The sequence below is a fragment of the Palaemon carinicauda genome, chromosome 37 (genome assembly GCF_036898095.1).
Source record: "Palaemon carinicauda isolate YSFRI2023 chromosome 37, ASM3689809v2, whole genome shotgun sequence".
In the NCBI taxonomy this organism is placed as follows: domain Eukaryota; kingdom Metazoa; phylum Arthropoda; class Malacostraca; order Decapoda; family Palaemonidae; genus Palaemon; species Palaemon carinicauda.
Window position 1 is genome coordinate 48,778,329 of NC_090761.1, and position 13,248 is coordinate 48,791,576.

The following is a 13,248-nucleotide window of genomic DNA, read 5'->3' on the forward strand; positions in this document are numbered from 1 at the left end:
CAGTTAGGCAGATATGCGAGAAATATTTAGCAGAAGGTAAGGAGGTGTATGTTGCGTTTATGGATCTGGAGAAAGCATATGATAGAGTTGATAGGGAAGCAACATGGAATATGATGAGGTTATATGGAGTTGGTGGAAGGTTGTTGCAAGCAGTGAAAAGTTTCTACAAAGGTAGTAAAGCATGTGTTAGAATAGGAAATGAAGTGAGCGATTGGTTTCCGGTGAGAGTGGGGCTGAGACAGGGATGTGTGATGTCGCCGTGGTTGTTTAACTTGTATGTTGATGGAGTGGTGAGAGAGGTGAATGCTCGAGTGCTTGGACGAGGATTAAAACTGGTAGGCAAGAATGATCATGAATGGGAGGTAAATCAGTTGTTGTTTGCGGATGATACTGTACTGGTAGCAGACACAGAAGAGAAGCTTGATCGACTAGTGACAGAATTTGGAAGGGTGTGTGAGAGAAGGAAGTTGAGAGTTAATGTGGGTAAGAGTAAGGTTATGAGATGTACGAGAAGGGAAGGTGGTGCAAGGTTGAATGTCATGTTGAATGGAGAGTTACTTGAGGAGGTGGATCAGTTTAAGTACTTGGGGTCTCTTGTTGCAGCAAATGGTGGAATGGAAGCAGATGTACGTCAGTGAGTGAATGAAGGTTGCAAAGTGTTGGGGCCAGTTAAGGGAGTAGTAAAAAATAGAGGGTTGGGCATGAATGTAAATAGAGTTCTATATGAGAAAGTGATTGTACCAACTGTGATGTATGGATCGGAGTTGTGGGGAATGAAAGTGATGGAGAGACAGAAATTGAATGTGTTTGAGATGAAGTGTCTAAGGAGTATGGCTGATGTATCTCGAGTAGATAGGGTTAGGAACAAAGTGGTGAGGGTGAGAACGGGTGTAAGAAATGAGTTAGCGGCTAGAGTGGATATGAATGTGTTGAGGTGGTTTGGCCATGTTGAGAGAATGGAAAATGGCTGTCTGCTAAAGAAGGTGATGAATGCAAGAGTTGATGGGAGAAGTACAAGAGGAAGGCCAAGGTTTGGGTGGATGGATGGTGTGAAGAAAGCTCTGGGTGATAGGAGGATAGATGTGAGAGAGGCAAAAGAGCGTGCGAGAAATAGGAATGAATGGCGAGCGATTGTGACGCAGTTCCGGTAGGCCCTGCTGCTTCCTCCAGTGCCTTAGATGACCGCGGAGGTAGCAGCAGTAGGGGACTCAGCAGTATGAAGCTTCATCTGTGGTGGAAATGTGGGAGGTTGGGCTGTGGCACCCTAGCAGTACCAGCTGAACTCGGCTGGGTCCCTGGTTAGGCTGGAGGAACGTAGAGAGTAGAGGTTTCCTTTTTTTGTTTTGTTTCTTGTTGTTGTTGGCTACCCCCAAAAGTTGGGGGAAGTGCCTTTGGTATATGGATGGGATAAGGGGTTAAAGGCTGCCAGAAGAGGGAGTTAACCCAGATCACCGGCTCTTCCAGTTCTCTCTGGGCTGGCTCGTCCTCTAAACTCCTACCACCACCATTTGTGCAGCAGAGGAGATACTATGTGGTCTCGGACGAACCCCTTCCGGCTTTACCTCTTGATCCTTCCATAGAGGCACCTTCTAGAGGAGTCTTATTTTTGAGAGGTTATTCAGGCTTTCAGTCCCTTTCTCTGCGTCTGAGGTCCTGAACGTGGAAAAAGAAGCAAAGTATATCATGTAGGCTACTTCGTGGCCAGTTCTGTGGTTAGGATCCATGGGACACCTCGTTAGAACCGAAGATTGGTCTAAGGATTCTACTGTACAAGCAAGTCGATGGAAACTTTCCTCTTGTTGGGTACCCGTACAATCGAGTTTCCATCAACAGGTTCTCCACGCAGAAATAATGAGACTCAGAAACTCCCATCTTGATGGCTCCTCCCTTTTCAGGATGGAAGAGGTTATGCTGGCAGCAATTTCTCCATAAGGCCTTGACATCTCTGTCCTACTGCGCAGCTCCGCCACAGAAGAACCAGCTACAGACTACCAAACCGCCGACATCTAGGATAACGACCTCATATAAGAATGTGTCTAAGAAGCTCTTTCCTATCAAGGAACAAAAGGGCTCTAAATCCTCTCATGGAGGAAGGGGGGAGAACCCTGCTAGGAAGGGCAATCCTCCCATTTGTCCACCAGAGGGGATATGCCTGCAATGCCACTGGCAGAGGTGGTTGCATCACCTGTGATTTGTTCAGGGTATCTCATCTTGTTCATTCAATCTCTCCCTTCACTGACTCTGAACCCAGTTCCATTGAGCTTCTATGCAAAGGGATCCACAAAGGAGCAGGCCTATGGGCTGAAGTCCATACTGTGTCGGAGAAGGGCATTCTCCAAAGGGTCCCTGGCTGGTCCCTAGGCTTCTGCAGTCGAATCTTTCTTATGAAAAAGGCATCTGGAGGCTGGAGACCCGTAATCGACCTCTCACCCCTGAACATGTTTGTTCTACAAACTCTGTTCAGCATGGAGACGGCAGACACGGTCAGACAAGTGGTAAGACCACAGTACTTCATGTGCACACTGGATGTCAATGACACAGTTTTCCAGATCCCAGTCCATTCGTCTTCAAGGAAGTATCTAAGGATCCTACACGACAACACGCAATACCAGTTCAAGGTGCAGGTGAAGTGGAATGTCTTCTGTGGTTGGTGCCGTGGAAGGGGTCTCAATGCATTCAATACCACTATTCCAGCAATAGCGGAATTCCTCGTGTATTGAGGGAAGAAATGCATCTTTCGGTTTCAGCGCTTAAAGGCTATCACTCAACCTTGAGTCTTGCCTTTAAACTGAAAGGAATGGGCATTTCTCCATCGATAGAACTTCCCTCCTCAAATGAAGTTATGAACTTTCCTATTCTCAGTCAGAAGTAAGACCTCCCCCATGGAACATGGTTCAAGTTCTTCGGTCCCTTAAAGGATCCCTGTACAAACCATTATGACTGGCAACAGATTGCCGCCTAACTTGGAAGACAGTATTCCTGCTTGCTTTGGCCTCAGTCAAACGAGTTAGCGAACTTCGTGTTCTGTTGTATGACGTTGCCCATTCAAGGGGATTCGGAGAGGTAAGCTTCAGCTTCGTCCCTGAGCTTGTTGGCAAGACTCAAAATCCGGGGGTTTCGGATCCAAGATTCAACTCATTCCGGATAACGAGTCTCCGCTCTTTAACTGACGACTCAAATCATCTGTCATTATACCCAGTAAGTTGTTTGAGGTGCTACCTCGAGAACAGCAGCAGCTCGGCCCAGAGTGCCCTTGCTGTTCATCAGCATAGGTAGAAACAAGAGGAGTATCACAAAGAACACAATCTCCACATGGATTTGCAAGGTCATTAACCTTGCCCTGAATCCCGATCCTCCTCCAGCACTTCGTCCCAGAGCCTGCAATGTCAGGAGCGTAGCTACGTCTCGGGCCTTCAAAGCGAACTACTCTGTGAAGCAAGTATTGAAAGTGGGAGAGTGGAAACGCCTAACTACGTCCACTGCCAACTACCTGCAAGACGTGACACACAGGAGCCTCGGAACATCTTCTATCGGTCCTGTGGTGGCAGCACAACAGCTGGTTTAGTACCTCAAGCTCCTTTTTGGACAAGTAGCAGAAGGTTTAGACTTTAGGGCATTGGTTACCTGGGTGTTAGTCTGAGTGAATGAAAAGGAATGTCAGGCTCATTTCCTTTCTTCATCCTCCCCTCTCTTTGGGAAATCAGCATCCTGGATCCTCTGCACAAGCTGACCTCAAACTAATTGCTCGTGTAACCTAATATTGTTCCAATACTGTTTTGTCGCTATACTATGGCAAGGTGGTGTTGGAAATGTCTCGGTCTCTTCAGTTATTTCCTACAAGACTTGGAATAACCTTTACCTTGACAGTCACATTGCTATTGTATCACCACACACAGCTTATGTAGGCTGCAGACCATGCTTAGCAAGTTTAGCGAGGTGTTAGGGTCTCCTTACTTTTTGCACAAAACTTTGCACAATAGGGAGTACCCCAGGTAAGGCCAAAAAGCCAGATTGGCAGGGACAGCCACCCTCTTAATGGGTGAATCACCCCTATAAAGAGCGTTAGTTTGTATTCCAGTTACGGAATAACTGACAAATTCGGAGGTAATTTGTATTTTTCCTAACGATATAAACCTTAGCTATTTATACATACTTGCCCACCAACCCTGCCCCTCGTCAAAGTCCTACCTCCAAGCAAAGTGCAGCTCAATCGTAGGTGTGTGAGTGAGGGGTGTAGCTAGCTACCCCTCGCTAACTAGCGTATGGTTAGTTAACCCTCGCTAAATTCTAATGGCTCATACTTTCAGCTTTGCCAAAAGTCACATACATACATATACCAAGGCACTTCCCACAATTTTGGGGGGTAGCCGACATCAACAAATGAAACAAAAACAAAAAGGGGACCTCTGCTCTCTACATTCCTCCAGCCTAACAAGGGACTCACCCGAGTTCAGCTGGTACTGCTAGGGTGCCACAGCCCACCCTCCCACATTATCCACCACAGATGAATCTTCATAATGCTGAATCCCCTACTGCTGCTACCTTCGCGGTCATCTAAGGCATCGGAGGAAGCAGCAAGGCCTACCGGAACTGCGTCACAATCGCTCACCATTCATTCCTATTTCTAGCACGCTCTCTTGCCTCTCTCACATCAATCCTCCTATCACCCAGAGCTTCCTTCACTCCATCCATCCACCCAAACCTTGGCCTTCCTCTTGTACTTCTCCCATCAACTCTTGCATTCATCACCTTCTTTAGCAGACAACCATTTTCCATTCTCTCAACATGACCAAACCACCTCAACACATTCATATCCACTCTAGCTGCTAATTCATTTCTTACACCCGTTCTCACTCTCACCACTTCGTTCCTAACCCTATCTACTCGAGATACATCAGCCATACTCCTTAGACACTTCATCTCAAACACATTCAATTTCTGTCTCTCCATCACTTTCATTCCCCACAACTCCGATCCATACATCACAGTTGGTACAATCACTTTCTCATATAGAACTCTTTACATTCATGCCCAACCCTCTATTTTTTACTACTCCCTTAACTGGCCCCAACACTTTGCAACCTTCATTCACTCACTGACGTACATCTGCTTCCATTCCACCATTTGCTGCAACAAGAGACCCCAAGTACTTAAACTGATCCACCTCTTCAAGTAACTCTCCATTCAACATGACATTCAACCTCACACCACCTTCCCTTCTCGTACATCTCATAACCTTACTCTTACCCACATTAACTCTCAACTTCCTTCTCTCACACACCCTTCCAAATTCTGTCACTGATCGGCCAAGCTTCTCTTCTGTGTCTGCAACCAGTACAGTATCATCAGCAAACAACAACTGATTTACCTCCCATTCATGGTCATTCTCGTCTAACAGTTTTAATTCTCATCCAAGCACTTGAGCATTCACCTCTCTCAACACTCCATCAACATACAAGTTAAACAACCACGGGAACATCACACATCCCTGTCTCAGCCCCACTCTCACCGGAAACCAATCATTCACTTCATTTCCTATCCTAACACATGCTTTACTACCTTTGTAGAAACTTTTTACTGCTTGCAACAACCTTCCACCAACTCCATATAACCTCATCACATTCCACATTGCTTCCCTATCAACTCTATCATATGCTTTCTCCAGATCCATAAACGCAACATACACCTTATTTTTTGCTAAATATTTCTCGCATATCTGCCTAACTGTAAAAATCTGATTCATACAACCCCTACCTCTTCTAAAACCACCCTGTAATTCTAAGATTGCATTCTCTGTTTTATCCTTGATCCTATTAATCATTACTCTACCATACACTTTTCCAACTACGCTTAACAAACTAATACCTCACAACACTCATGCACATCTCCCTTACCCTTAAATGGTGGTACAATACATGCACAAACCCAATCTACTGGTACCATTGACAACACAAAACACTTATATTAAACAATCTCAGCAACCATTCAAGTACAGTCACACCTCTTCCTTCAACATCTCAGCTCTCACACCATCCATACCAGACGCTTTTCCTACTCTCGTTTCATCTAGTGCTCTCCTCACATCATCTATTGTAATCTCTCTCTCATTCTCATCTCCCATCACTGGCACCTCAACACCTGCAACAGCAATTATATCTTCCTCCCTATTATCCTCAACATTCAGTAAACTTTCAAAATATTCCGCCCACCTTTTCCTTGCCTCCTCTCCTTTTAACAACCTTCCATTTCCATCTTTCACTGTCTCTTCAATTCTTGAGCCAACCTTCCTTACTCTCTTCACTTCTTTTCAAAACAACTTCTTATTCTCTTCATATGAATGACCCAATCTCTGACCCCACCTCAGGTCAGCTGCCCTCTTTGCCTCACATACCTTGCGCTTTACTTCCACATTTTTCTCTTTATATTTTTCATACTTCTCTATACTATTACTCTGCAGCCATTCTTCAAAAGCCCTCTTTTTCTCTTCCACTTTTACCTTCACTCCTTCATTCCACAATTCACTGCCCTTCCTCATGCTGCCTCCAACAACTTTCTTTCCACACACATCACTTGTAATCCCAACAAAAGTTTCTTTTACTAATTTCCACTCCTCTAAATTGCCAGTTTCTCTTACTTTCACTTTGTCATTTGTCATTTTCAACCTTTCCTGATATTTACTTTTTACCCCTGGTTTTATTAGCTCTTCAACCCTCACTAGCTCCCTTTTACATCCACCTACTCTATTCCCCCACTCTTTTGGTACAACTAATTTTCCTTCCACCAAAAAAAGATCAGACATACCGTTAGCCATACCCCTGAACACGTGCACGTCTTTCAATCTTCCAAACATTCTTTTAGTTATCAACACATAATCCATTAATGCCCTTTCTACTACTCTTCCATTTGCCACTCTTACCCATGTATACTTAATTTTATCTTTTTTTTTTTAAAAAGCTATTACTTACCACCATCTCTTGCTCAATACACATATCTACCAGTCTCTCACCACTCTCATTTTCACCTGGTATGCCATACTTCCCAATGACACCTTCTACCTCTCCAGCGCCCACTCTAGCATTTAAGTCACCCATGACAACTACATAATTCCTTCTACCCAGTCCTTCTACACACCTAGTTAATTCATTCCAGAACTCATTCCGCTCTTCTTCACTTTTCTCACTACCTGGCCCATACGCACTGACAAACGCCCAACATTCCCTACCCAACCTAACCCTTACCCACATTAACCTAGATGATATCTCCTTCCATTCCACTACTTTACCTGTCATCCATTCACTCAGCAATAAAGCCACACCCTCTCTCGCTCTTCCCCTTTCAATCCCAGACACTCTACCAGACATTTCACCAAACATCTCTTCACCCTTTCCTTTTATCTTCGTCTCACACAAGGCCAATACATCCATCCTTCTATTCCTAAACATACTTCCAATTTCACATCTTTTACTCTCTATCGTACAACATCCACGCACATTCAAACACCCCAAAACTAGAGTGCGGGGAGCAGTCACTCTCCCCCCAGCTCCATCTCTTTGTCGATGTCTCACAGGATGTAGATACAGGAGAGGGGGTTCCCAGCCCCCTCGTCCCGTCCCTTTTAGTCGCCTCTTACGACACGCAGGGATAACGTTGGCGTATTCTAATTGTTTTTATGCCCCCGCAGCCCCTTTAAATAGCTAAGATTTGTATTGTTAGGAAAAATACAAATTACCTCCGAATTTGTCATATTTCCCGTTAGTGATTCATTGCTGTTGCTAAAATCAATCATATTAGATAAATTGCAGACTTTGTAGAATAATTGATATGACAATAATTAATCAAATCAGATGAAACTCTGATTTGGTATGGGATGTTCTTCATTAAAAAAAGAATGCCACATTAAAATAATGATATCCATGAGATTACAATAGAGGAAGTGAGGAGAGCACTAGATGAAACGAGAGTAGGAAAAGCATCTGGTATGGATGGTGTGGAAGCTGAGATGTTGAAGGAAGGGGGTGTGACTGTACTTGAATGGTTGGTGAGATTGTTTAATATGTGTTTTGTGTTGTCAATGGTACCAGTAGATTGGGTTTGTGCACGTATTGTACCACTATATAAGGGTAAGGGAGATGTGCATGAGTGTTGTAATTCAAGAGGTATTAGTTTGTTGAGTGTAGTTGGAAAAGTGTATGGTAGAGTAATGATTAATAGGATTAAGGATAAAACAGAGAATGCAATCTTAGAATTACAGGGTGGTTTTAGAAGAGGTAGGGGTTGTATGAATCAGATTTTTACAGTTAGGCAGATATGCGAGAAATATTTAGCAAAAAGTAAGGAGGTGTATGTTGCGTTTATGGATCTGGAGAAAGCATATGATAGAGTTGATAGGGAAGCAATGTGGAATGTGATGAGGTTATATGGCGTTGGTGGAAGGTTGTTGCAAGCAGTGAAAAGTTTCTACAAAGGTAGTAAAGCATGTGTTAGAATAGGAAATGAAGTGAGTGATTGGTTTCCGGTGAGAGTGGGGCTGAGACAGGGATGTGTGATGTCGCCGTGGTTGTTTAACTTGTATGTTGATGGAGTGGTGAGAGAGGTGAATGCTCGAGTGCTTGGACGAGGATTAAAACTGGTAGGCGAGAATGCCCATGAATGGGAGGTAAATCAGTTGTTGTTTGCTGATGATACTGTACTGGTAGCAGACACAGAAGAGAAGCTTGACCGACTAGTGACAGAATTTGGAAGGGTGTGTGAGAGAAGGAAGTTGAGAGTTAATGTGGGTAAGAGTAAGGTTATGAGATGTACGAGAAGGGAAGGTGGTGCAAGGTTGAATGTCATGTTGAATGGAGAGTTACTTGAGGAGGTGGATCAGTTTAAGTACTTGGGGTCTGTTGTTGCAGCAAATGGTGGAGTTGAAGCAGATGTACGCCAGAGAGTGAATGAAGGTTGCAAAGTGTTGGGGGCAGTTAAGGGAGTAGTAAAAAATAGAGGGTTGGGCATGAATGTAAAGAGAGTTCTATATGAGAAAGTGATTGTACCAACTGTGATGTATGGATCGGAGTTGTGGGGAATGAAAGTGATGGAGAGACAGAAATTGAATGTGTTTGAGATGAAGTGTCTAAGGAGTATGGCTGGTGTATCTCGAGTAGATAGGGTTAGGAACGAAGTGGTGAGGGAGAGAACAGGTTTAAGAAATGAGTTAGCGGCTAGAGTGGATATGAATGTGTTGAGGTGGTTTGGCCATGTTGAGAGAATGGAAAATGGTTGTGTGCTAAAGAAGGTGATGAATGCAAGAGTTGATGGGAGAAGTACAAGAGGAAGGCCAAGGTTTGGGTGGATGGATGGTGTGAAGAAAGCTCTGGGTGATAGGAGGATAGATGTGAGAGAGGCAAGAGAGCGTGCTAGAAATAGGAATGAATGGCGAGCGATTGTGACGCAGTTCCGGTAGGCCCTGCTGCTGCCTCCGATGCCTTAGATGACTGCGGAGGTAGCAGCAGTAGGGGATTCAGCATTATGAAGCTTCATCTTTGGTGGATAATGTGGGAGGTTGGGTTGTGGCACCCTAGCAGTACCAGCTGAACTCGGTTGAGTCCCTGGTTAGGCTGAAGGAACGTAGAGAGTAGAGGTCCCATTTTTGTTTTGTTTCTTTGTTGTTGTCGGCTACCCCCCAAAATTGTGGGAAGTGCCTTTGGTATATGTATGTATTCTTTGGATCACTCACACTTGCTTGGCAGATGTGTATTTATTGAATATTCCACATGTCCTAATCATAGAATGTAGACAATGCAAAGCAAGATTTCAATTGAGCTTATTTTCACTATTTTTCAGTTTTCAAACCTCAATGTATCTTTATCAAGTATTGGACAAATCCTCAATCTTTACAAATCATCCAGTCATTACATTTTTTTCAGGGCCTGTAATACAGTACTGTATATCAAGTAAGATATAACAGTACTAAACCATTCAAGCCAGCCATGCTATGAGAGTTAAGAATACTAACTTGGTGGTCAGACTAAGTTATTTCTATGATATTAAATATCTGACAATTTTTAACATTTGTCCTTCATTGCTTTGTATATTGACCTCATAGTGGTTTATTGCTCACAAAAATGTCTTTTATGCAGTGTGCTGATAGCAGTAGTAAAGCATAAACATTATACAGCTTTTTCTCAGTCTCCAGCAATATAGGTTCTTAGTTTAGACTTATACTGTATGTGTCAGTGGTCTATCTCCCAGCATTCAATATATATTAACCAAATTGTATGATGTTTTAAAAATATGGCAGTAGTCTAGATAATTCTTTCTCAATAGTTACTGAAATCATTGAAGTTGGATGGAGGTTATGCATTTGCCTTTGTGTGCTACATGATTTCTTTGTCCTAGATTGTTACTGATGGATTTCAATTAGACTTTTGGGTGACAGTCTTTGGGCCAAGGATGAATAAGTCGAATTTCAAGGTAAATTGAATCTGGATGTTAATTCAGGTTTTTTTAACTAAAATTTCATTCTACGTACATAATAGTTTTTCAAACATTATTGCTCTACTATATGGTAATTTTAAAAGTATAGATTTTTATTTTAGATAATTGATTCTTGTGAATTTGCTAGTGTTTTTTTTTTTTTTTTTTTTACTGAGGGCTTTCTAGATCTTTATATGATATTCTTCTTCATATTCTAGGATATGGCAGTTCAGTTTGAAAAAGGACAAATTGGAAAACCTCTGGAGGTGGTTCATGTCAAAGCAGAAGCTCCAAAAGTACCTGAACATAAGGAGATACCTCAAGAGGAAAAGGATCAAAGTGGCAATTATGATTATGAATCAATTGCTGACATGAATATTCGTAGACAAGATGAACGCCGTCGGTTAATAGAAGAAATTTTAAAAGAAGAAGCTATGAAGTGAATGAAGGGACAATTGGGATACTCTGGTGTAGAAAGTAGAATAATTAAAATATTACATTTTATAATAAAGTTTTTTTTACTAATGTATGCAAAAAATAGTATGTATAGTAGTTTCTTTCTTCTTCAAGATATTGTGAAATGTTTTAATTGAGAAAAATTCAGATATTTTAGCTTGAATAGCCCATGTTAATGTTAGTGGTCATTTATTCTAAAAATTCATAAGATATTTACAGTATTATAGTTGTTTAGTATGAATCATGTAGAAAAAAACTATCACATACGTACAATATTTATTCATTACAAGTTAAGCTTTGTTTGGATATTTTTATTTTCTAAAATCTGTTGCATTCATTTCAAATTGAATGACAAATGGTCTACCCACACTATCAAAAGTGACAGGAATAAAAGTAAATGTTAAAATGTCCAATCTAGACCTAAGTATGTTACAAATTGTCCCAAAGCTTGAACCAAGATGTTCTTATTCAACAAACTTATGTTTTGGCCTGTGGTGAAAGAGACTAGCTTCTGGCTGGATAAGGGCATGCCTAAACACAGTATTTAGGACCTGTAGTCTAATATAGCTACATGTAAAACAAAATTTGTTCCGGTTAAGTGCGATCGTTCTCCCTCAGGGGTGAGAGGGACGCGTTCTTCTTCCCGCACCCCCAAATCACTTTCAAGGGCTCCTTCTCGCTCACGCTCTCACGAGGGATGAGTGAGCAGGAGCGCAGATCTTTCATTTAGGCAACCCGAGGGTACTGGGGGGGGGGGTTGTTGCTTCCCCTAGAGGAGCACCTTCTCCTCCAGTCGCTGGTGAACCTTTTTCTCTTGCAGATTTATTTCAGGTGGGGTCGTCCTTACAGATTTCATGACACCTTCGAAGAAGGAGCTGTATTGCTTTCTTCAGCGTGGTGCCATGAGGGAACCTTCTCCGGAGCCGTCGACATCTCATGCTCTGGAATTGTGTGAGGTCCATCTGTCGCCTTACCCTGGTCCTTCCACGCATGGACGAGGTGATTGCTCGAATTCGCCTCTCCAACGACCTCCTGTGAACCATCTCTCCATCCTGGTGCCTCATCGTCCATTAATCCTCAACCCTCTGTTTTTTCCTACAAGAACCTTCAAGTTGCAGGTGATTATCTTCTGGGAAGAAGCGTGCCTTCCATCTGCAGTGCTAGGGGTCAAGCATCGCCATTGCCTCGCCGGAAAATCGTAATGATCGTAGGTCATCGCAATCAGAGCGTTCTTCGCCTAGAAGACGCTCATGCTCTAGAGCTTTGCGCTTACAAGACTCTAAGTCTCAATGCTGTCCTAGGAGGTGTTCCTCCTCACGAGGACAAGCCTCGCGATCGGGATCTTCACGATCACGAGACAGGTCTTGACCTATGTCTAGACGCTCGTGTTCTAGATCGTCCAGATCTAGATCACGAGGACGGTACTCGCGCTCGCAAGGATGACGATCACGATCGCGAGGGTGACGTTTGCGCTCACGAGTGTACTGTTCACGAGAATGACGTGCTCTTTCACGAGAACGACCTGCTCGTTTGCGAGACTGACACTCACGTTCGTGAAATAGGTACTCGCGATGTTCACGCTGTTCTCGAATAAGAGCTAGACGCTCGCATCAACGAACATCAAGATCACGAACCGTGCGTTCGCGATCAAGGTGTAGACGTGCCTCATCTAGAGGTAGAAGTAGATGTACGACCAGTCCATTACCACATAGCCCCTCAACCAGACCTTCCAAATGACCTCGGACCGAACCTGATAATGAGCCTGACACTCTCCAGATGGGCATCCAGCTAAACCCTCAGTGCATTTCACAGCCAGGGGAGTCTTAGCTAAGCACTCACCTATGCGACGCGTGGAGACGCGTCCCAATGTGGCACGTTCTCCTTCAAGAGCAGTTCCTACTCAGAGGCCTCCTCTACCGACTTCGTCATACGTAGGTGCTCCTCTGGGGCAGCAGGATGTCGTGAAACCTTCCTCTTCTTTGATGGCACATCTGCTCGTAAAACGTGTCTTTTGACGCATGAAGTTCGCAAGTTTGCGCGTGAATCTCGCGATTTCACGAGCAAATCAGAGAACTTCATGAGCATTTTGCAAGTAGATGTGTCGGGAGCGCGAGCAAGTGCGAATCCAATACCTTCCTCTTGCCCTTCTACGTCTTCCATCAGTGGAAGACCAACACCTTTCCCAGAAGGGTAGGAGCCACCGAATAAGTTTGCAAATGTTCCTTTTAGTCCAGACTTTCCTTTGCATTCAAAGGAATGTATTCCTCTGCCTCAGAGGTTATCTCTTCCGTCAGCTGGACATCCTGCTAGGGTTTCACCCAGGAGACACTCGTC

The 13,248-nt window shown here is 43.5% G+C and overlaps 1 protein-coding gene across 1 annotated transcript in view; it reads left to right on the forward strand.

Annotated features, from left to right (window-relative positions):
* The window catches only part of LOC137629304 (dnaJ homolog subfamily C member 17-like), a 40,502-nt gene extending 29,546 nt beyond the window's left edge, over window positions 1-10,956 (forward strand). Inside the window, exons 5-6 of the mRNA XM_068360562.1 lie at window positions 10,381-10,455; window positions 10,677-10,956. Of these exons, the coding sequence (XP_068216663.1) occupies window positions 10,381-10,455; window positions 10,677-10,901 (300 nt within the window). The 3' untranslated portion in view covers window positions 10,902-10,956. The remainder of the gene's footprint in view (window positions 1-10,380; window positions 10,456-10,676) is intronic.
* Window positions 10,957-13,248: the final 2,292 nt, after the last annotated feature.